Here is a 24,471-nt window from a genome sequence, read left to right on the forward strand (position 1 = left end):
TTGTTGTGCATGAGTGGGTATGATGTTATCACAGGAAGTGGAAGTCAACTGATGAAGGTTCATCCTGGAGCAGAGGCAACACTTTCACATTTGTCCTCATTCTGTTACAGGTTTTAATGAAGACAGGTTAACTTTGTTTAACGTATTTAAATAACATCTTAAAAGATGTGTTGTCAAGCTCATGCCACAACTAATGAAGCTAAGCTAACTAAATATTTTCTTAAAATGTGCTGCAGTAAGGTCTGAAACTTAATATACATCAACTTAGGCTGATGAATCAATGAAAACACATTATTGGCATTAGACAGACATGACAGTGCATATTTTTGCCATACAATATATCAATTCCTCTACTAATCTGCTGTCCAAAGAGATGATGGTTGAAAATGCCTGACCTAGTTTCCTAAGTTGTCTCTTCTGACACCCGAGCTGTTTTCGCTCCTCTCCTGAGGCTTGGTGCCACGATGCCTCTCCACTCTTGTTTGGCAGCAGGTGGATAAATTCCTCATACTCATACGACACCTTTTTCTGCCCCGGAACCAACAGGCCGCAGTTCTTCTGCGGTGTTTGGACGGGCACAGTACATCCTGTATGCCTGGGATCAGCAGTACTTGGTACCACACTGTGGAAGCTAAAAGAAAATAAAAGACACCAAAGAGATAAGTGTCTGCTCATTTTCCAAGGCAATGACATTTCTCTAACTGATTTCTCTGCATCTTTGACCTTTCTTGATTGTTGTTTTGGACTGGAAAAGTGGCAATTCAGTGTTATGTTGACAGCCAATTTGACCCACATAATGAAAAATTTGATGTGAGCGCTGATCAATTCTGAAAACTATAAATGCTGTCTTCATGTTTTTTTTTCACTTGATATTTGAGGCAATCTTAAATGAGAAAAAAAAACTGTAGTTCAGGGAGGATTGCAGACTACTCAATGGGCAAATAAAACACTATTTACAGTAAATACAGCAATGCACATAACTAATCGTTCTTTCCATATATGGCATTCATAGTTACATTGAATCACATATAAAAGGCATGAACAGGTTTTTGCTCTAAATCTCAAACAATTGAGGCCATTCTGCCCTAATGATGCAGCCCAAGCCTACAGATAGGCTCAATTCTGAGGCAGTGGACAGGCTGTGTGCCTGCTCAGAGACCAGGGCCGTCTTCTTAGCGAAGCCTGCGGTCTCTATGGGAACAGGCCCCTCTCTCCTGTCTGATCAATCATTCTGTCTCCCACACAGGAACATGCTGTGTTGAGGAGGAGAAGGAAAAGTACAAGAAGAAGCACTCACACAAAATGCAGAAAACCTTCAATATCAGTGCCAACTAGAATACAAATGTATGGATTACCCCAAACTTAACTAAGAAAGAAAACCAGGAAAGGAAAAAGATTTGTACGTGTGTTATCTCAAAACATCTATTTGGTTTTCACCTGGTGCAAATCAGTACAAGATAGTTGTCTTTTATGGACTCAGAAATGTGAGGTTTCCTTATTTACACGAGTCTAAGGACTCAGTTTCCTAGGAACAGTTTCTTCTTTCTACTTTCACGGTATGATATTATAGAACTGTATCATATTGCCTTTTTCCATGAAAAGAGTAGTGCTTGGCTGTTGACCTTTTATTATGTGTTTTAAACTTCATGACAACCAAAAACTAGATTAAGATCACTGCTCATCTGATCATGAATACCCTCCCTTTGTAAATGCTCTGAATTTACCACACTGTTCTCAGACAGGGTGTTGCAAGGCTCTCCCCATCACCTGATCAAGGCGAGCCAAGCGTGAAAGACCCTGTATTACACAACCGTGTCAGTGACAAATACTACTGTGATGCACTCAGTTTAACCTCTTGTGTCAGTCCCTCTTGCCTTTCATTTTTTTTTTCATTTTGGAAAACCTGGTCTACACTGCTGGTCAACAAGGCGGTCAGTTAACAGGGTCAGTTAACAGGGTAAGTTAACTTCATGACTGTCTAAAAATAGAACACAAACCCCTTTTCATTATGGACGAGACTATCTTTAACTTTAATGACTGTGACACCACAATCACTGCCGACACCCACAGTGAGAACAGCATGTTCAATTCTGTATCCTGGATGGGCTGTGGTTATGTAATACACCAAAGTTACAATCTTTCCTCAAGAGTTTGTTCAAAAGACATGTTTTTGTCTTTCACCTGACATCCACCTTTAAGATACAGTCTGAAAACTGATATTATTGATTATACCAAGGTTGCTGTGAGGCAATAAATGTATGGTGTACAGAACAGATTGTGGGCAGGGCCTATTTGAGTTGGAGGTGGTGCCGAGGTGAACTTCAGTAAACTGGTAATAGATCCCATGTCCTGACAGAGGCCCCATGGAACAGCCCATCCTTCCACTCCAGTACAATGGGGCACAGCTGGAAACACAACACACCGCAGGCATCTGTGAGCTCTGCCAGTAGAAACCTTCAACCCAGATAGGCAGGTGCCTGTGGTATTTCAACAGACTGTATTACACGGGACATATAAACAGGCAGGAGTGCTGTCCCACAGGCAAGAACAAAGCTGTCCCCCTTGGCCAGGATAATAAACAACTAGACCTTTTCACCATTTGCAGATGTTATGCACTCAAACTCTGATGTGAGGATGAAGATGTGCTGTCCCTGGAGGTACCCGAGGGGGTAATGAGCAGCTGTTGACATCTCCATGTGATGCAGGTGACAGAGCAGCATCTGGTGAGTTTGTGGTGTGGTGTGCCCAGCTCTGCCAGACTTCTCTCTGTGTCCGTCTGATGTATCCGATACAGGACAGGACCATACTGCATTTGTCTGTCATTAAATCAATTGTGACTAGCTCTCAGGAAAGAATGCTGTGTGCTCTTCGTCTGTCTGGCAACACATTGATCCACACTGATGTTATGGTGCAGTATGGAGCCGAAGGGAGAGTCTGAGAGTTGACCATATGACCATATGACCTTATTCCCAGATAACATTGACTGACTTGCCTTTGCCCAGGTATGCACCCCTTCCCCACACACCCACAGTGACACACAGACACACAAATTTCACCCTAATTTCATTGACGTGCAACGAGAGAAGCAGTGAGCAAAGTCCGGTCGCACATGAACTAAAGCTATTGTGTGCCGTGTGGGAGCACTGCACTGACCCACCCATATCTGCATTTACGATCTTGCTCATGGTCTTAATTCTTTTCCCAAGTTATTAAATGAGCTTTAGTTTTTGCGCGGCGAACTTTGCACGTTGCTCACTGCAGGTTGCCCGTCAATGCAATTAGGGCCCAAGAACTGACTTAGTGACAAAGTAAGAACCCTCGTCCACCATGGTAACAGAGCTTTATGAATCCCTTTGGCTGGTAGCCCTTACTTCAGACAGCACAATTAATCTTATCATCACCATTGGGAAGAGGTCTGATGGGTGATAAGGCTGGTGTTGTCCTGCTGGAGCTAACTGTGTAGTGTGAGGTGAAGGTCGGTGAATGGAAATTTGCAGCGCTGGATGTGCTGTGTGCACGGCTGAGATAGTGCGAGAGGAGGGGGGTTATGTAACAGCTCCTGACTCGCGTCTTTGGTCTTAGCCGCAGGATACCTGCTGGCATCACTTCTACTCTTCCAACCTCCAGCCCCAAAACAGACTGCCATCAGATTAATGCCACCCTGACAACAAAAGTTTTTGCTGTGAAAACAGATGTTATGTAACTGGTAAATGCACAGCACAGACTACCGTTGATTATGAAACAAGATGCACTTTTCATATTGTTTGAGATACAAATATTTTCAGTGCAAATTGTGTTGTCAAGCACAATACATCATGAAAGGCATGAATGGCATTTATCCATATAAAGATTGTCTACCTGCCCCGATACACAATCAGGGCTGTTGTCCAATGACTGCAGTGAGGTCAGCAGGACAATGTGGTACAATAATGTTTTCCGCCGGCCAATTTTATTGGAGTACATCATGTGTGCTCTCTCTGATTATGGGGAGTTTATGGCACTCTTCTTGACTGGTGTGGAAAAAAACGACTCTGAATCGGTGCTGCCAGAACTCATAGGGCTGTGCAAACTTTGCTCCATCTTTATCTTTATGGTTTTAAGAAATCTTCCACTCACAACTACGTTCTGTGTTGCTTCATTCAAAGCCCAAGATATACAGGCGAAATCCAAACTAACAACTAGATACATTAGGGGATTCTTCATCAATCAGTTTACTAGTTCATCGGTTTGTTCATTGATGTGATGTGATGCCACTGAAATCAGTCATACGTTTCAAAGAGATAAATGAAATAGGTTAGAATATTAATAATGGAAAATGAATCAGGTAAGACTGATGCATTGTGCTGATGAATGTGGTTCAACACTATGAGCAAATAGCGGTCTGGGCCAAGTTTGGTGAGCTCATTCCATCACATGGCTACTCTGCACATGAAAGCCTGTGGAGTAACACAATGTTCCCAACACCACTCAACAACAAACAAGCCTATTGCAGGTCTGAAGGAACTCAGCCCACTAAATCCGGTGCAGCAAACAAGCCGAATGATCCCAGCCTCACAGTGCTGAATAAGAGCGGATTGTTTGTTAAATAAGGTTAAATAAACCCAAACTGATCACTTTGTAAAGGCCCCTACTTCTGCTGTTCGTGCTGTTTTGAAATTGCACCAAGTCGACAAATCCCCTTATATCACCAAGAACCCAGTTTCTACTCTGGCCGATTCACACAGACCAGCACACACACACACACACTTACAGAAGCATGCGCACAAATGGCAAATTTGGAGGGGGATATTCGCAGAGCAGACACTGACAATTGTCCTAGGGGCAAAGACAGCAGGGACACAGTTACATCATAGAGCCCTATTTGCCCTCCGACAGGAAGAGACATGGCTGCTGTGGCTCCTAGCCTCAGTGCACCAGCAGCCTCCGTGAAGAGTCTGAAAGTTTGCTTCAGCTTCATGATCTAGGTTCTTTGAGAGGATCCAGATGGTGAAAGGATACTGACAGATGGCAGTGAAGCGGCTCTTACCTAATGAGCAGCTCAGCCATTGTAAACAAGGGCCGTAGTGCAGAGACTAGTGAATGAGAGTCATCTCTGCGTGTGGTGAAGAGGCTAACTAGGGATTTACACCAAAGACAGAGATCCACAAGTTAACCTAAAAGGAAAATAAACCCACCATGTTTGAGTGAAACATAAGGACTGGATAAACATCTATTGGAGCCCTTGACCTGAGGGAAGAGAGGACACACTGTCACATCTGGTCACAGCCCTGATTAGGCCTGCTTGCTTGAGAGAGACAGCTGTGGTTCCCAGACAGATCCAGACTCTGTTGAACATTTTTCAGATATGCCAGCAGAGTAAGCACAAACATCAGACCTGCCGGCCACGGGGGTAATCAAGTGTGGCGGCTTTCATCACTGTGACACGCAGGGATCGTAGAACAGGACATTCTGTTAAAAGAAACCACTAACTGCCAAGTTAATGGTTATGGTTACACCACTAAGCCAAAGAAAATGGTTCTCAAAACATCTTCTGTGATTTGAAGCAGCACTGAATACAAGTTACAAGTTACAAGTCTTTTATTGTCAGATGCACAAAAATGACACAGGATCAGACTGGGCACTGAAATTCTTAGGACAAGGCCCCATACAGCAACCTACCATAACATAGTATTACAAAACATAACATGACATACACTCTGTACAAGTATGAGCCTGGTACTCCTGATACCCTGATGCTCCTGAAATGAAGTTGGTTCCCAATATGACCTTAAGATGTTTGCTGCTGCAGCAAATTTGTGGCAAGGGACTGAACTGGTTTATAGGACAGCAGTCCATAGGCACAGAAGCCCATGACTTAAATCTACTTTGGGTCCCCCTGCCGAGCTCACAAACAGGCTGTCTCTAATCCACGCATTGTTTGAATAGAGAGTAGAGTCCCATAGGTATGGGAGAACAGAGCTTTCTCACATTTAATGAGGTCAGAACTACCACCTCACTCACTGGGGTTCTGGATCATTCCGCAAGGGGCTCCCGCCTTCTGCATTCCCATGTGACACCCTTGCATGTGGAGTTCTGTTTTGATAACAAGAGCGGTTTGATTGCTGTGGCTAGCTTAAATGCCACTAGCATATCTTGGCCCACAGAAAACAGTTCCCTGATGTACACTCAAAACATGAAGTGCTATTGACTTGTGTGGATGTACCCTCATGTTGGTAGATTACAACAGCGGTCATAGCAGACATTTTATTTAAAGTTTGACTCGTGGACAATGAGGTGCTTTACTGCAGAAAGATTAATCAGGTCTAATGATCCTAGTTAAATTCTATTTTGTGCAGAGCTTGTCAGCAGATCTATATTCAGATTGAAGACTAGCCAGAAAGACATGAGTCTTTAATATAATTAGTATGACCAAGATGTGCGTCTCTCTGTTACTGTGCCATTTCTCATGCTGGATACAATTTCAACATCACATAAGACCATTCAAAGTATAAGGGTCTTAGTAGTGCATACATCACCAAATCTGACACCGTTTCCCTCATTATGAATGGACAGAAAATTATGTAATTGTCTGTTTGACCTTATAACCACTTAAACTGCATAATCAGTCAACAGATGTTCTTAAGACTGTGCTCAAGGTACTTGTTGAGAACAATCAAGGAGTGAAAGTCTGCTAGTGAGTGAGTGTATGTGACAGCAGGAGAAGTGAGTGAGAGAGAGGGAGAGAGAAGAGAGAGGGAGAGAGAAGAGAGAGGGAAGAGAGAGGGAGAGAGAAGAGAGAGGGAGAGAGAGAAACAGAGAGGGAGGGAGAGAGAGAGCGCATGTCAAAGAGGTGTTGAGTGGTCTGCAGTAGGACTGTGACCATCACTGACAGGCCAAGCCATACAGAGTGAAATCTCCTCCCCTTCTATGCTGGCCTATATTAGCTCCCCATGGAGCCTCACCACAGAAACAGCTGCACATGGTGATCAAGACCACACCAACTAGCTACATCTCTTCAATTGGCTATTCTGCACACTGATTCTTGTGGATACTGAGTCACAGATTCGTCTTTCCTTTTGGACATATACATGGATTATTAAATAAAACATGTTGGTTCTGAAAAACATGAACACTATCAACCATGGTAAGTGAATGGAGACTTTGCTAAACTTTCTTCCCACTGACAACAATGCGGTTATTATTCCACACCGAGAATATAGCTACTTTATTGTAACAGTTATACCAGCAGTCAGAAACTTTCATAATTGCATCTGTTTCACTTACTTGCTACTTCAAGTGCTTCAGAAAGTTCAGGTCCATTTCATAGTGGTACGCCGGGCTGACTTGCCAGTAGGAACAGTCTGTTCAGCTAGCAAGCCACAGATCAGTTAAGTCTCCTTACAAAACAGAACAAGAAATACCCCCTTTTAGTTTGGCTACATGAGAGACAAACATTGTGGTATAATATGGAGTTTCTCAGGTGGACTTAATAAGGTCCATGTAATAACACATTGATAAGAGGTGCTTTAGAGGACTTAACACATGTGATGCAGAGGCACCATTAAAACACTGCCCTTGAATTAACCCTTGCCCTTGTATTAACCATACAGTGGTCATGTTTCCCGCTGTACTTCTCAAAGACAAATACAAGAAAGAAAATGAATGTGTGGCGTTTGGACTGGAAGTCATCATGGAGGTCTCCTATTCAGTCTTATGTAAACCATAGATTAGGAAACATTCCATCAAGAGTTTTGATTACTGATTTCATTATACCATGCCTCAGCCTGCAAAGATACAAGAACAATTTATATGGAACGTCTGTTGTGAGACAACAGTTTGTAACAGTATAACAGAACTCTAACTTTTTATTTTTTTTTACAGCTTTTGTATACAGTGCAGGGTGTATTTCTGCCTTTCACTTTGAGGCTATCTGACATCACTTTTACCTGTCAAGCAGCTTCAACATTAATCTTAACCGATATTACACCTTCTTGAAATGTGGATGGTAGGAGACTTTTTGATTTGTTTTTGTAATTGTGACTAATGTCCATGTACGTGGAATCTGATGTTTACCCTCAGCAGGCAAGACAGGCCTATTGCCATACTTTTACGAAATCGCTATGGTGACATCAACACACTGTACTTTCAAATCTTTTTTTTTTTTTTTTTTTTTTTTTTTACAGTTGAATGTTCACAAAGTAAGCCAGACCATCTGAATTTATGCACAAGAGTAAAATAGAAAACCTGGCCTCTTAGCCTAAAAGCACACACCTGCCTTGATTGTGCAAGGCGGAGTGCCTGAAGATAGGCCAGGTTGCCATGATGAGCTAAACAGTCCAGGGGCAGTCACCCTGCGTGGGAATAATATATTTTGGGTTGCAGCTAACTAGTAAAAGGGATGTATAAATTACATGTAATAACATAATGACGCATTCAACTTGAGCCTTTAAGAATGAATCCATTGAGAAAATGCTTCACTGACAGACGCTTCACCAACTGCCCTCTGCTCTCCAAATAGCTTAAATTGACGTCAAATGTATTTATAAAGCACATTTGAAAACCACTCACGTTGACCAAAGTGCTGTTTTTAATAATCATCCCATTCATATGTATTGTTCCATTTTAATTTATCTGTGAGATAATTCCTGCATTACAGTTAGGTTTTAGCCTAGGTCCAGGAATGTTCTTTCCTTTCTGTCCTTTCCTTTCTGAACCAAAATAATTATTGTAGTCCAAACTCGTATACTGTGTGGAGCTCTTTGCTGCTGCATTCTGGAGCACATGGTTGTTCACATGGTCCGCCTCTGCTGCTGATGCACTGCATTACAGTCCCGCATAGCCTACACGCAGGGCTGACGTTTCTTCAGCCCATTCATCACTCCTGCCTGGGATCCCGTCGCATGTTTGGATCGAAAGACCACAATTGTGATATTCTGCCCCATAGATGACTATGCTTTTTTCGCTAAAAATTTGCCATTTGTTTTCGAATAATGATACGTCGAGTAGGTTAACATTTGAAGAATTCTTAGACTGCAACTTGGAAACCAGGGCGTCCATCGATTGCTGCTGTGCAGGCTGCAAGGGATTCATACTGCTGCAACAGCCTAAACAGTCTGTCCCCAAGAAGACACTGACCGAGTCCTGAACAGCTAACGTTAAACGTCGCAGGCTCTCCGTCTGCCCAGAGAACCACAAGCGAGGGACGACTTAGAGTGGGCTAATATTGACCAAATCTCCCCATATACGCAGGATCAAAACACTGCCCAACATTAGGCAAAATAAAAATACGAGACATCCCAAAGAGAATAGCCCAGACGTTTGACTATTTTGTGGCTAAATTACAAGCCTGGAGGTCAGCACTCAACGGTGAGACGTCAAAAGGTAGGCTACCGGGACCCAGAACGATGAGGTTTTAATATAGCCTGCTGGGCTATTGCATTTTCTAACTGCAACTAAATTATTCGTATGAAAAAAAGACTCCAAAACACACCAGAATGTCGGGTAGGTAACGTCGAATTAAATAAGATATCAGATAATTATTAGTTAAATTGCAGACATAACCACAACGTTCCACACGCGAAAAGCATGTGTACAGGGCCTTTAAGCTAACTTATATTAGGTTTACGGCTTAAATTGCAATCGTGACCAATTTTAGATCACACATTTACTGAGACTCATAAGGTTGCAAACTTTGGTCCTTTTTGTGGCCTAGGTAAAAGAGGGGTGTCCTTTCCTCGCTTTCCATGTGTCAATAGGACTATGGAACTGTTTCAGGTAGTGCCGTGGCCTACAGTAAAATGCTGTGGAATCAGTAAAACAAGTAAAAGTAAAACAAAATATATATATACTAAAAGACAACATTAAATGAGAACGCTTATCCATAATCATGACACAAAATATTTGTGTAAGGTTTTTGAATTTACCGCCACAGTTCCATCATCACCTCCCCCGATTCTGAGTGACTGACGCAGCTGCTCAGCCAACATAGTTACAATGGTCTAAATGGCGATTGCAACAGACTCGGAGTCGGTCGAGCAGGAGCGGAGCACTGCGCGATCCTTTACCCAGTAAAGAAAATATCAAATGAGACGGATGAGAATAGTAAGTTATTCTGTTATATTTACAATTATTTGACAGTGTTTAGAGAAGCCGTGAATGATGTTATTTTCACGTATGGCTAATTTTTCGACATCGCCCTTTGTGTTCGGAATTCTAGCCAGTAAACGGCTAACTACGGATAGCTAGCTAGCTAGCATGATTGTCTGGACTCGAGTAATTCTAAATGTACTGAGGTTAGCTTGCAAGCTAGCTGGCAGATGAATTCTTTGTTCAGGTCATGGGATATTTGGCTAATTAACATTAGCATCAAGCGTTAGATATACATGTATCATATATAAGTGACATTAATATAGTCGGATATCCATCCACGGGAAATTCGCAGTGTAACTTGAGTGATTTTATAACATTTTGCCCAGCTAAATCAGCACGGCATATCATGCCGAAAGAAACCTGGACCTTTACAGAAACCTAGCTAGCTGGCTAATATTATGACATTGTATGTTGGCTCGGTTAATGTGAATATATCTATTTAGTACATATCTAACCATGAAGCTAATACAACACTCATTTAAAGTTGACTTTACAGCCACAAACAGATCGTGAATGTATCCAATACTAGTGCTATTTAACGCCTAATGTCACCGTCGACGGTGGTGTTCGTGGCGCGGTCTTATTACCAACGTTATGATATCGTGTTAACATTGAGATGTCATTATTCTAAAATGATACCTAAGGTTACGGTAACTGATTAACGTTGCAAAACTTGTGATAGAATAAGATGTCTAGATATGCTTCTGAAGAACAGGTATGACAATGTCAACTAATACCTAAAACGTTTTGGTTTTGTCTTTGTAAGCTATCGATATGATACCGTTAGCATAAGCTTCGTTACGTGACACCCCAGCTGACTGGAAATGCCCCGTCTCTTGCATTTTGGGGAGTGATGTGTGGTTCATTTTGATGTCGGGATTGAAGCAAAGTTATGTTTTCCCACTTTTTGTTGTTAATAAGACGTTTTAACGTGAACGTGCTAGATTACTTAGAATAAAACGTTACATTAACATCATTGGCTGACTAACTAGCTAACAAACCTTTTGATTACTATGTTTTACTTACTACGGTATTTCGGGGTAACATTAGGCAGAGCTGGTAACATATTTTTTTTTAACGTGAACTCACCTGTCAAATAACATGGGGTAACGTACCCATTTATATCCAAATCCTTACTGACCCCAACTCGAATTAACATCGGAAATGGCTGCCACCGTTAAGTTCCAATGCATCGTAGCCAAGGATTGAGACGGTTTACAGTAGTCGGTGAAAGGTATCGTTACTTCAGTCTTACTGTTACTCAGTAAGTTGGGTTTCTGTGACTTAAATCACAGACATTATATGTGTGCCACATAACTCACTACCTTTTATTTGCATTACACGATTATGTGCCTGATTTGGGATGTAAAGATGTGTCTTGGATTAGACGTGTATTTTTAGTTAAGTTAACTCTACGACAGTGCCGAATAACACAGTGATTCTCAAGGTGGCCTAGTTCACTTTCAAGTTCACATATTGATAACTGAGGTTACTGCCATCTTTATATATAATTACTATTAGTCACATTTTATTAAATTCTGACGCAACGTTGCTAAGTAGCATAGCTATACAATACAAATCCATATGGCATAGGCATTTAGATTCCCATGCAAATGGAACAAAATATTCATGTTTAAAATAACGGCTTAAGTTAACATGGTGTATAGTTAAAAGTCTGTAAGTGTTTCGGCGTTACAGTGTAGCTTATATGTCTTTCCTAATGTCTGAGAAAAAAGAAAAGTTCCCTCCCGGCATATTGCAACGTGGCCGGAACGCAGCTAATGTGCTAGTTTTCCTGCTGTGACGGTATTGTGAAGCAGACGCCAGAATATGAGTTACATTTTTGGAAAACTTGCAACTTGCCAGTCAAGCTTTAGTCATAATGTTTATATTTCGAGGCACGGTTATGTATTTATGTATGTGTTGGGGGTAGGGTTCACTTTCCTTGTAGCAGCATTATCTAATTTACCTCGGTACATCAAACTAAAAACGGTATTTCCATGAGATACCACTCGAGTGAAAACCGAGGTAGCGCGAGGGATCTTTTCCTTTATTTGTGTCACACCACATAGACTCACTTTTGTTCTTGCTACTTGGAACTCATGTGTGTTTTTTTGTTGTTTGTTTGTTTCAGGTTACCCCGATGTAAGATGGAGGATAGTTTTGATTGCGACTGTGGTGAGCTTGAGCCACCCGATCACTGAGGGAAAGAGATCTGTGTAAGTCAGCTGCCAGTTTAGTTTTCAGTCAGGTGGTTAATTTGAATTGATAATAAAAAAAAAACACACATAAAAAGAATATTTAATTAAGTTCTACTTAAATTGAACAATGCTGCTCAGGACCAGTCATACACTGAATGTATCTGCACTGTGAGGATGGTACAAGATACTTTAGTAATTTAGCTTTTGTTTGATATTTTTTAATTGGCCTCAATAATCCATTCCATTATTGTAGTCAAGTTTGTAAAGGAATCCCATTAGAGGCAAAGGTTCTTAAAACACATTGTGAAATGACTTCACAGTATGATTACATATCCAAGATCTCACTCTATCATACACTGAGACCACACTGAGGGCTAGAAAGGGGGAACAGAGTGATCCACTGTGGCTTGTTGGTCCAGGAAAATAACACAGACTTAGGTATTTCAATATTGGCGAGGGAAAGCCAAGATTTTTCATTTCACGGTTGGCTTCATAAAAGTCCAACACTTCCTCATCCTTGACAACCATAGAAGCTGAGTGTTTTGCCTGAAGAGGAGAACCAAACATGGCTGAGAAGTTTGAGAGCCTGATGAACATTCATGGCTTTGACCTGGGTCCACGCTACATGGACCTAAAGCCACTAGGCTACGGTGGCAATGGTCTGGTGTTCTCTGCTGTGGACACGGACTGTGACAAGAGGGTGGCGGTGAAGAAGATTGTGCTGACTGACCCACAGAGTGTGAAGCATGCCCTGCGTGAGATCAAGATCATCCGAAGGCTGGATCATGATAATATTGTCAAAGTGTTTGAAACCCTGGGGCCAAGCGGGCGGCATCTAACGGAGGACGTGAGCTCCCTGACCGAGGTGAACTCCGTCTACATTGTGCAGGAGTACATGGAGACAGACCTGTGCAAGCTGCTGGAGCAGGGCCTGCTCTCCGAGGAACACGCCCGGCTCTTCATGTACCAGCTTCTGCGTGGCCTCAAGTACATCCACTCGGCCAACGTCCTGCACCGCGACCTCAAGCCCGCCAACCTCTTTGTCAATACAGAAGATTTGGTGGTCAAGATAGGAGATTTCGGCCTGGCTCGCATCATGGACCCACACTACTCTCATAAGGTAAGGTGATTGTTAAAGGGTTTAACCGCCCCCCCCCCCCCCCCCCGCTTTGGTTGTTGCTTTTCTGTCGTGTGCAGTGACTACTCAATGGAAGGTGTGACAAAGGGTGTGTTTTTCCGATGGCTGTATTTACCTCACCAACTGTTGCTTTTGACTGAGTCGCCATCTGGCTCTTGCTAGTCCTCTTTAGAAATGATGTCTTGGGACTTAAGAGGATGTAAGTTTCTGCCTTAGATCCCATACTGATGCCTTGCCTTCCTGTCCTAGTTGAGGCCTTTGTGGATCTGTGGGTCGGTCTGTTCACATCCCATTTTTTCAGATCTGACCTCCTGTCACCTTGGTGTAATATCTATCTATAAAATGTCAGGGCAAGGTCCATAGGTTGTTGACAAAGTAGTTTTCTTTTTATTGTGTGTGTGTGTGTGTGTTTCCCCCTCATTGCTGATTTGTGTATTGGCTTTTCTTTTCTTTTGGCATTCATGTCTAGATAGACGTCTTAAAAGACTGAGATAGGGGCTGGTTGTGGAAAGTAGGTCACACCATAGGCTAGTGGACTTAAGTAGATGTCTAAGATTATTCACCAGTGAGTCAAGTTTTACCATGCAGCTGGCAGCAGCAAATTACCCTCTGCCTGCCAGATGGGCCTCACTTTAAATTGGGCTGAGCTGTCAGTTTCCCAGCAACTTAAAGTTTATGCATTTAGCCACCTATGGGTTTTTTAGAAGCCTTGCTGAATGCCTACTACAGGTGAAAAGAGAGAGCAGCTGGGGGTGTGTTGTGAGGTTTGCTTTGAAGGTTGGTGCCTTTTTTTGCTCTTGCACCCTGTCCCTAGCATGAAGGATGCCTCTGCCCGGGCAGGGATAATTTGCTGCTTGATTTTGGGCTCCTGGGTGTCTGCCCTGATATAAGCAGTCTGTTTGGCATTTATTGTTTCTATTGATGGAAAGATAAGTGAAGCCTTGCTGGAGACGAATACTCCTCTTCCTCTGCCGTCAGCATTTCCATGTTGCGCTAAGACCGCAGACGACTGTGAGAACCGCACATGTGGGTCAGACTCGGTGGCTTTTGTCTGTCTCTGCTGTGAAAACCATCGTGACTTAGGGCGACACCCCTCGTCCTACTGGGCACCGGCGCTGATTAGTCATGCTCTTTGGCTTCTGTGGCGGTTTTACAAGAAATATCATGATGTCTAGTAGTGCCCATTTCTTCATTAAGTTCAACCCAATAATGGAACAGGCAGCTGTGTCTGTGCACGTGTGACAGTTGGCCTTTCGCAAATAGTTGCAGGTCTCAACCCGAAACTATTTGAATGTCAGGAGTTTCTAAATAAAGATAGCCTATTTGCCTTAGAGTTAACCTGTGCAACACATTGATGCTGGCTTCAAGAACCCATGTGTCATGCTTGGCTTGTGGGTACAAAAGTTCAGTGCTTTGTCATAAAGGTCTGGACTTCTGAAGGGCAGTTTGGAAAAGGTCTAAATAGGCTGATGAGAATCTTCCTCTACCTGAGAAGGTAAAACTTGGCCTGCTTGTATGACACAGAGCATAACATGCATTGAAATAAATAGTTGTCTATATCTAAATATATAGCCATCTTTGGTTTAACTGCTGTGGCGTATTTTTTTTATGAGTCATTCTGTTTCAGGCCACTGAGTGCATGCACAGGCTTTGTGAGACGGCTAAGTTTCTGTTGGCGGTGAAAATCGGCCCAGACTCTAGAATCTCAGGAATTCACGTGCAGCTCTGATCAAACAACCCTTGCCCCTCCCCCCTTCCTGCTCTCCTCTTTCCCAGGCAGCCTTTGTCTGTGCCATTTTCGGATTGGGGGTTGGGGAGAGCACGGGGTCTGCTGATCTTCTTGCATTGGCTCTTGATATTTAGTTCAAGGCGGTGTGGGCATCTGTGATGGTTTCCCTGCAGCCCTGTGGCTTTCTGTGGTTGGATCTGGCACACAGGATAAAGAAGTCACATATTAACTTGGTAAAAATGTGTTGGACAAAGATTCATCAGCAGAGCAAAAGCAGGTTTACCGGCACGAGGTATAGAGGGGCCTACTTGGATACAGGTGGTCTTGCGTCCAAATTATTTCATTTGGAGAACTGCAAACTTGTCAACAAGCCATTAAATCAGAGCACATAGGCACCAATAAGAGCTGCAATAATGAGTAGGAGCTGCTGTGGTAGTGTGGATGAAAGAGCCCTTTTCTTTGAGCAGTGGTGCCAAAATCTTGCCCCTGTGTGTGTGTGTGTGTGTGTGTGTGTGTGGCACATGATCATAAGTTTAGTCCCCTTTCACTACAGATGTTTGACTGCTAATCCATACCATGTCTGAGTTTGTTTATAAATACACATGGTGCCACAGTCAGCTGCCACGCTTAAACCCTGACTGTTTTTAGTGTTTTAGTGTGTTGTGTGTGTTTTTTATTATAATTTTTTGTCCCCAACACGTGCTGGTGTGAATCACCATCCTTGTGCTTGTCTTTCAGTCTGAAAATTGTTTTTTTTTTCTTCTCTCTTTGTCTCGGTCCCTACAGGTGTTAAGATAATGTGATTCATTTGTCATTGCACTTGTTGTTTCCGTGAAATGAGAGGGGTAGAGTCAGGCGAGAGGGAGTGAGTCATTCCTTTCAGTAGAGTTTACCACTCACCTAGAGCTCCCTCATCAACACACATCCACCCTCATTACCTCACATTTACCCATGTTAATGCATGTCTGTATGAATAAACCCATCAGGAACATGCTTATCTAACAAGTCCCCAATGGATCACGAATAGGTGAACATTATCATGGTATTTGTTAAGTTGCATATGGACGTGGCTGTACTGCATATAAAGATGTGTTACCGGACATTGTCTCGTCACTACTTGTTCTACCAAAAAAATGTTTTTCTATTCATTGCCATTCATAGAAGTTGCTAGCTTGATCCGTAAGCCTCCTGACCAAGTGTCGAAGTGTCCTTAAGCAAGACACGGAACCCCCAACCGCTCCTGATGCGCAGGTTGGCACCTTAGAAAGTAGCCTCCGCCATCTATGTGTGAATGGGTAGATGTCTGAGGCATTCATCTGTAAAGCACTTTGAGTGCTTTATGGGTAAAAAAAGTGCAATATAAATGCAGTCCATTTTCCATTGAAAATATGGGGGGGCTTTGAAGGCCTGAAGCCTCTCTGAGAATGAAAGGTGATTGGATAATATTGGGCCTGTGTTGTCATTGTCCACATGGCGATACAAGGGCTGTGTTTTAAAGTCTCCACTCTGTCTCAACCCTTTTCTAAAATATGCCAATGTCACATAGATGAAAAGACCAAAACGCCACAACTTTTTCCCCGTTGTAGACTTTCTTTTCCACCCTCTGAATTTCCCAAAGTCCTGCCCATTATGCAGCACAGTCTTGGTATTATACACAAGCACTACTTTGTCCATGTAGTTGTTCAACGTTTGACTGACTCTATCTTTGGGTTTCAATTTTAAGCCTTAGAATCCAGTGTTAAGCCCACTCTTATTGGCAGGTAGCCTGTTGTGAGGAAGAAGCAATCACCATGATTATGCTGCGTTGACAATAATGTTGGTCAGACACCATAAAACCATAGAAAGACATGTGTATCATGACAGCCATACCCTTTGCCCATCCACCTACATGGGGATCACTGAGGTTCCACAGCGCCAGCCCTGAACCCTGTGCTGTGTTGTTGACAGTGGCCCCGAGGTGCAGATAGGTGTCACTGATCTGTCTGTCTGGCATTCGGGACCGGCACGAGTGGATTATCTAGCTCTATGAGGCTGCCGCTGGAGCTGCTGACAGAGGTCGCACGTGCCCCATCTGGTTTGGGCTGCCCTGAATGCCAGAGAGGGACACACTCGAGCCCGCTGGTTACTCTTTTAGCAATGGGAGGGCTTTGTATGGTCTTTCCAGATGTCCCACACTTATAGATATAGGGCAGACTAGGCATCTGCTTACGTGCCCCCTCTCTCTCTCTTTCTCATGCCATCATGAAAGTGATCACTCAGGATATCGTGTTTGACCTCCTTTCTTAACTCTCTGTCTGCAGGGTCATCTCTCTGAGGGACTGGTGACGAAATGGTACCGATCTCCTCGCCTGCTGCTCTCCCCAAACAACTACACCAAAGCAATCGATATGTGGGCAGCTGGCTGCATCTTTGCTGAGATGTTGACTGGGAAGACCCTCTTTGCAGGTGACTGTTAAACTGAGTTTAATGGTTTAATAATATCAGCGAACAGTGAAAAGTAGGTCAGGGCTTCTGGAAGTACCCCCAGATGAAAAGGCATTCAGGAAATGTCTCAAGTACAGTATTATTGCATGCTGTTCATATAGTGTTGCATCAGGAAATGATGAACCAACCCTCACCCTTTTGTGCAAACAAATACAAACACTCTACACCTCAAGAAAATGTCAATGGCATAGCTTGTCAGAGCGCTCTGGCCTCCCACTCTTTGCAAGGTTGCCTAGCAAAAGTAACCAGATACCAGTCCCTTGCTCAACACACAAGCTAGTTGAACTTAGCGGCACACATAAGCTACATTACCAAGTGTCTGGCTCACCCGTTTTAATGGGGTGGAAAAACACTGTGAGCTTGGACTTCTTGCAGAGGTTATCCATTCCAAAGCATTAAATCCAGTGATGTATCTGTCCTATGTAGGGGCCCATGAATTAGAGCAGATGCAGCTGATTCTGGAGTCCATTCCTGTGATCCATGAGGAGGATCGGCAGGAGCTGCAGGGCGTCATCCCAGTTTTCATCAAGAGCGACATGTCAGAACCTCAGAACCCCCTTGCTAAGCTGCTGCCCGGCGTCAGTTCTGAAGGTCAGTCCACTACCTCTAGAAAGGCCTCACTCCTCAGTCTGCTCATTAGGTGAAACACTCAAAGTTTCTAAAAAAAAAAGTGTGCCTACTGATCATTTAACACTCATTTCAACAGCCCTAGATTTTCTGGAGAAGATCTTGACTTTCAATCCCATGGATCGGTTAACCGCAGAGGAGGCCCTATCACACCCCTACATGAGTGATTACTCTTTCCCCCTGGACGAACCCATTTCCAGCCACCCGTTCCACATTGAGGATGAGGTGGATGACATCCTACTGATGGACCAGAGCCAAAGCCATGTCTACAACTGGGACAGGTAGGCACTATACCATCATACCATAAAGTACAGCACTATACCATCATACCATAAAGTACAGCAAGCTACCATCATACCATAAAGTACAGCACTATACCATCATACCATAAAGTACAGCACTATACCATCATACCATAAAGTTCAGCACTATACCATCATACCATAAAGTACAGCACTATACCATCATACCATAAAGTACAGCACTATACCATCATACCATAAAGTACAGCAAGCTACCATCATACCATAAAGTACAGCAAGTTACCATCATACCATAAAGTACAGCACTATACCATCATACCAGAAAGTACAGCACTATACCATCATACCAGAAAGTACAGCACTATACCATCATACCATAAAGTACAGCACTATACCATCATACCATAAAGTACAGCACTATACCATCATACCATAAAGTACAGCAAGCTACCATCATACCATAAAGTACAGCAAGCTACCATCATACCATAAAGTACAGCACTATACCATCATACCATAAAGTACAGCAAGCTACCATCATACCATAAAGTACAGCAAGTTACCATCATACCATAAAGTACAGCACTATACCATCATACCATAAAGTACAGCACTATACCATCATACCATAAAGTACAGCACTATACCATCATACCATAAAGTACAGCACTATACCATCATACCATAAAGTACAGCAAGCTACCATCATACCATAAAGTACAGCACTTTACCATCATACCATAAAGTACAGCACTATACCATCATACCATAAAGTACAGCACTATACCATCAGACCATAAAGTACAGAAAGCTACCATCATACCATAAAGTACAGCAAGCTACCATCATACCATAAAGTACAGCACTATACCATCATACCATAAAGTACAGTCAAGGAATGCTACCTCTTTAATCCATGAAACTTCAATGCTAATTAAGTTTTGTTTCTCTGGGGCTTCATTCAGGTATCATGATAGCCAGTTTTCGGACCAAGATTGGCACCTTCACAGCACCCATGAGGCTGAGGAAGTGCAGCGGGATCCCCGCGCCATGTCTGACGTCACCGATGAGGAGGAGGTACAGGTCGACCCCCGCAAGTATATGGATGGTGAGCGGGAGAAGTTCCTGGATGACCCCTCGTATGATTCCTGGCAGCATGAGGACCATCACGAGAACAAATACTGTGACCTGGAGTGCGGCCATACTTGCAACTACAAAGCCGTGTCCCATTCGTACCTGGACAACCTAATCTGGCGTGAGAGCGAAGTCAACCACTACTACGAGCCCAAGCTCATCATCGACCTGTCGAACTGGAAGGAGCAGCAGAGCAAAGACAAGCTTGACAAGAAAGGCAAGACCAAGTGTGAGAAGAATGGCCTGGTCAAGGCACAGATTGCCCTTCGTGAAGCCACCCAGAACCAGGTCCCTGAGAAGGACAGTGAGCAGGAAAAGGACTTGAACCAGAGTCAGGGCCATGCCTTTGATTTTGACTCCTTCATCGCAGGTACCATCAAGCTGAGCCTTCAGCCTGAGCCCAGCGAGGTCGGCCTCCTCAATGAGCTCAACAGTTCTGTGTCCCAGCTGGAGACGCGCAGCTCCATGTCGAAGTCCATCAGCCAGGAGAAGGAAGAGAAGTGCCTGGTGAACCTGGCCCAACTCGGAGGTCGGGCACCCAACCCATGGGAGTGCTTCGGGAGCTATGTGGATGCTGCATGCGAAGAAAGCTGCCTGATAGACGAGGCGGGGATGTGCTGGGACGTGCGCAAGGATGAGCAGGTGCAGAAGGAGACGGCCTACACCAGCTACCTGGACCGGCTCTTCAGTAGGCGCGAAGAGGTGGTTGAAGTGCTCGATCCGCAGCCAGAGGTGGTGAGCGCGGTGGTAGATGACGGCTTCCTGGCTGAGAATGGAGAGCTCGTCTTCAACATGCAGATGGAGACCCTGACCCTGCCCGGTTTTGATGGCCCCACCGATTTGCCTCTCAAGTCCATCCAGGCTACATTAACCCCCTCCACTGTCAAATGCTCCCCTCAGATTGCCCATAAAACATACAGCAGCATTTTGAAGCATTTGAATTAAAAGTCCCAGTGCAGCATTTAGACTACTTCTTGGTTTTTATCTCTCTTTTTTTTTTTTTTATTATTATTATTGTTTATTTGTGGTAGTACATTATTTTACTTGAATCATTTCATACCATTTTATGTATGGGTTCTTGTTTCTATTTTGTTAAATGAGGCAACCTCAAACATTAGCAAAAAAAAGGTTTCGTAGCAGCCTGAAACATCCTGTTAGACCCACACATGTGTATGATCATGCTTTTATTTTATTTTTATTTTTTTAAACTGGCATGTCATTTGCACACAGTGTACTGTAGAGGCATGTGAAAGAGTGCATTGGGTAGGGCCAGTGAGGGACCGAGTTGTGGAAATGAAGAGGGAGAAGGAGCACAGAAAGTAATCAGTTGCAAGCAGGATGATGAGGTAACTGCACTAAAAGAACGTGGGAGATTTGGCGATTGACATTACCGCCCTTGAGCAAGTCAGCCCATTAGAGACAGACAAGGGTGGTGGGTCAATTTTCCAGCTTGTATCTATTTCCATTTTTTTTTTTTTTTTTACGAAGTCTAAATTATTGATGTATTTTCCCAGAATCTTCAAAATTCTTTAATATTATTACCATTTATTTGACATGATGCCAGCAGCAACCATTAAATGTAGAACTTTGTAAATGTGTTATCTACCTCAAGGTAACAACAGAGAGTAGACGCTCAGAGCCACACTAGTGCTTTACTCGTGTTCATCCTGATAACCATTTTTTTTTTTTTTTAAACATTTTCATTTGCCATAGTGAAGTGTTAAGATCATTATTTATTTTTAGCAGATGTGAGATATTTATTTTGAAAGGAAAACAAACCAACCTGTAAATTCAATGTGACTGTTGGAAACTGAGACATTGGACTTCCATTTTCCTTTTGGCACGATGATATGTTTGTTCATTTTTAATTGTAGGATTCTTTTGTTATTTGGAGAAGCTTTCCATTTTCCATCTTTTGTCTCCTTAAGGAAAAATTCTTCCCTTTTTTTAATTTATAGGTGCTGTCTGTGTTTCAAAGGAATACATGAGTTTTTTGTTTTGTTTGTTCGTTTGTTTTTTTTATTGCGCCTAAAAGTCTTAATTGTATTTTTGTTTTTCTAAACGTGTGTGTGTGTGTGTTTACCTGTGTGTGTGTGTGTAAGTATATATCTATAATATGTATATAAATAACACACACATTACACACATGCATTCACACAATGCTATATATAAATGTATTGTTTAAATCATGTGCATGGAAGAAACCAACAGAAGGTACATTAAAACGAAGTTAACGGTGAAGTATATTGTTTATCATTCATTTGATTTCAATTGTATGTTTTTATGAAAAAAAGTTTATATATTTTTTTTCCAAGCAAGCATGAGTAAATTAGGTTATGGTGTAGCATGTAGAACATTTTCGCCTTTAAAACTGGTACTCAGATTTGATCATCCGTTCCCCCTGTTATAAGAAAACAGTAATTTAATAAAAATTGCCAGCAAATACTAGTTTGCATCATGTCATTTAGTCAAAGGTTGTTGGAATAATGACTATTAGTCCATGTAAGGTCTATCATAGGGACTATAGAAAAATTCAGCTTGATCACTACTACAGGACACTCAAAATAGCGGCGTTAATTTACATGATTTAATGTTTAAATAGCATACTGGGACTTATTTCCTATGATACCTAAGCCTCCATAAATACTAGTGTGAAAGGGGACCGGAAAGTTTGGTGTAGTTTTACACCCCTACCCTGACTGCCCAAACCTGTCTACCTCTAGACCCAAAAATGCTGACTTGCATTTCATGTCTTTCAAGGTCCAGTTTTCAAACTGCCTCCCACCTGCCTTGCAGTTGACTGCTGCATGCTAATGTTGGGCTCATTACACTTTAGCCAAGGATTAAAAAAAAACGTCACAAGAACATCCATTGCGTTTTAATGCTGGCAAATACTGTGATCTTATTTACCAAGTGCAGAAGGCCATGTTTTCAGTTGGCTTGTTCTGTCTGGGTCCTGAAAGACATTCTATCTTCTAGGCCCAGGTTGGGGGTAGGTGGTGTGTGTGTGTGTGTGTGTGTGGGGAAGTGGAACAGGGTCCTGTTGGAGCTGTTGGTAGGTGGTTGTTGATGACCTCTGGTAGCCTGGAAGAGCTGAATACCTGGACTTCGGCCAATGGACAAACCTAAGCCAGAAACAAAACAATCCTGCCTGGATGGCAGAACAGACATAGGCATGAAAACGGATAGCCCTGGGAGCAATAATATGCACATCCCAGCACATTGGCCTCACTACAGCCTCCTGTGTGCCATGCACGTAGGCCAGGCCACTAGTAAACCTTTCTATTTAGACTGACATAAAGGCAGACACTGCCATCAAAGTCATGCAGTATGGGTCTGGAGATGCAGTTTGTATACAACAATATGGCGATAACCTGCTGTACTGGTGGAGCTCCAGAATCACGCCTATACATTTCAACATCTCTAGAGGAAAATGGGTGTTAATGTTTTGGGAAGAATATTATTCTAACATGGCACAGTTCAATCTCACAGCCCACTGTGATTCTACAAGGATCAGCTGTTCACACTACTCTACAAGGCCACACAAACGGAGAAGTTAGCACACAGATGTTGACTCAGTAGAACTTTGTATGATTCCAACTCAGCATTCCCTCAAGCTCTTTACTCAAACTCAATTTTTTTATACCAATTTAACATTGAAAGGTTACAGTATGTGGTCATAGCATGGTGCCCTAAGGGCACTGATGGACAAGGCTCTTTTTGACTTGGGCTCATTCTACTCTAGATGGCCCAAATAAAGTCCACTAAGTAGTCTCCACCTACTCAAGTACAATGTGTTGGTGTTGGTGCAAAGAATAAACACCTAATTTTGAGTTTTCTCAACCAAATGTGGTTACAACCACAACGGGAGGTGAAAGTTATGCATATTAATACCATCTTAACATTTTCAAGTTAGCTGAGGACTAGCATAACCACAATGGTATTAATAGTAAAGGTGGTGGTGGTCAAACTTGAAATGTTCACCTTTGGCTTATATATGGCTTGTGTGTATGGAGAAGTAATCCAAACCCCCAATTATAATTGTGAAATATGCATCTCGATCCACTGGTATCCATCCTGATGGCATTAAAAGCGCCCTCTTTCAACATCACCACGGGTCTGTTTGTAAACAGATCCAGGGGGAGCTCTTGCTGAAACCTGTTGGCAGGACAGCTTACATCTCACAGGGCCAGGTTGACATTCATCAGGCCTTGATGAGCACCTATCAGCTGACATGACACCACCTTAACTGTGCCAACCATGGAGGAGCGGCAAACGTCACTCATGGCCTGTTTCCAAAACGTGTAACCCAAACATTCTCATATTCATCTTGGTGAAGTGGTTACTGACCTTGTGTGACTTTGTCAGGTGCCATCAAGTTAAAAATACTAGCGCCAGCACCCGGGACAAAAGATAAGCTGCTTCTAAAGCAAGTCAGCTGATAGCAGCTTAACCGGGCACTTGTTAATTCAAGGTCATCAAAGTCCTCCTTCCTGGAATGCCAATTAAAACACAATGTGAGAGACTTAGCTAGCACATGAAAATAACTTTTTGTCCTACGGTTGAAAAAAAAGAATGTAATTAAATTAAAATAACAGCAGCCTCAATGACTGGGTGGACACTGGACAGGGGAAGCTGTCTAAAAAGAAAAAGATTATACATTTCCAGAAGTATATTATTAGTCAAGCAGCTAGTAGTGCCATTATGCCCCTACACTTCTGTGCTATTTGAAAACAGCAGGAGTGTCATTCTGTGCTCATACAGCAG

The 24,471-nt window shown here is 42.8% G+C and overlaps 1 protein-coding gene across 4 annotated transcripts; it reads left to right on the forward strand.

Moving 5' to 3' along the window:
• Positions 1 to 7,019: 7,019 nt before the first annotated feature.
• Positions 7,020 to 21,945, forward strand: mapk6 (mitogen-activated protein kinase 6). Of its 4 annotated transcripts, none has more exons than XM_080843807.1 (6): positions 7,020 to 7,123; positions 12,263 to 13,449; positions 17,497 to 17,641; positions 18,107 to 18,271; positions 18,387 to 18,588; positions 19,536 to 21,945. In XM_080843807.1, exons 2-6 carry the CDS (start codon positions 12,895 to 12,897, stop codon positions 20,647 to 20,649), a joined length of 2,181 nt encoding a protein of 726 aa, XP_080699933.1. In that variant the 5' UTR covers positions 7,020 to 7,123; positions 12,263 to 12,894; the 3' UTR covers positions 20,650 to 21,945. The 4 variants fall into 4 exon arrangements, with proteins under 4 accessions (XP_080699933.1, XP_080699934.1, XP_080699932.1 ...); XM_080843808.1 differs by lacking the exon at positions 7,020 to 7,123 and adding an exon at positions 7,955 to 7,984; XM_080843806.1 differs by lacking the exon at positions 7,020 to 7,123 and adding an exon at positions 9,984 to 10,080.
• The last annotated feature ends 2,526 nt before the right edge of the window (positions 21,946 to 24,471 follow it).

This window comes from Sprattus sprattus, assembly GCF_963457725.1.
Source record: "Sprattus sprattus genome assembly, chromosome: 8".
Taxonomy (NCBI): domain Eukaryota; kingdom Metazoa; phylum Chordata; class Actinopteri; order Clupeiformes; family Clupeidae; genus Sprattus; species Sprattus sprattus.

Coding starts and splice junctions, on each gene's coding strand:
- mapk6 (XM_080843807.1), top strand. CDS start 12,895: ATGGCTGAGAAGTTTGAGAGCCTGATGAACATTCATGGCTTTGACCTG. Junction 13,450..17,496: donor ACCCACACTACTCTCATAAG/GTAAGGTGATTG, acceptor CTCTGTCTGCAG/GGTCATCTCTCTGAGGGACT. Junction 18,589..19,535: donor CATGTCTACAACTGGGACAG/GTAGGCACTATA, acceptor GGCTTCATTCAG/GTATCATGATAGCCAGTTTT.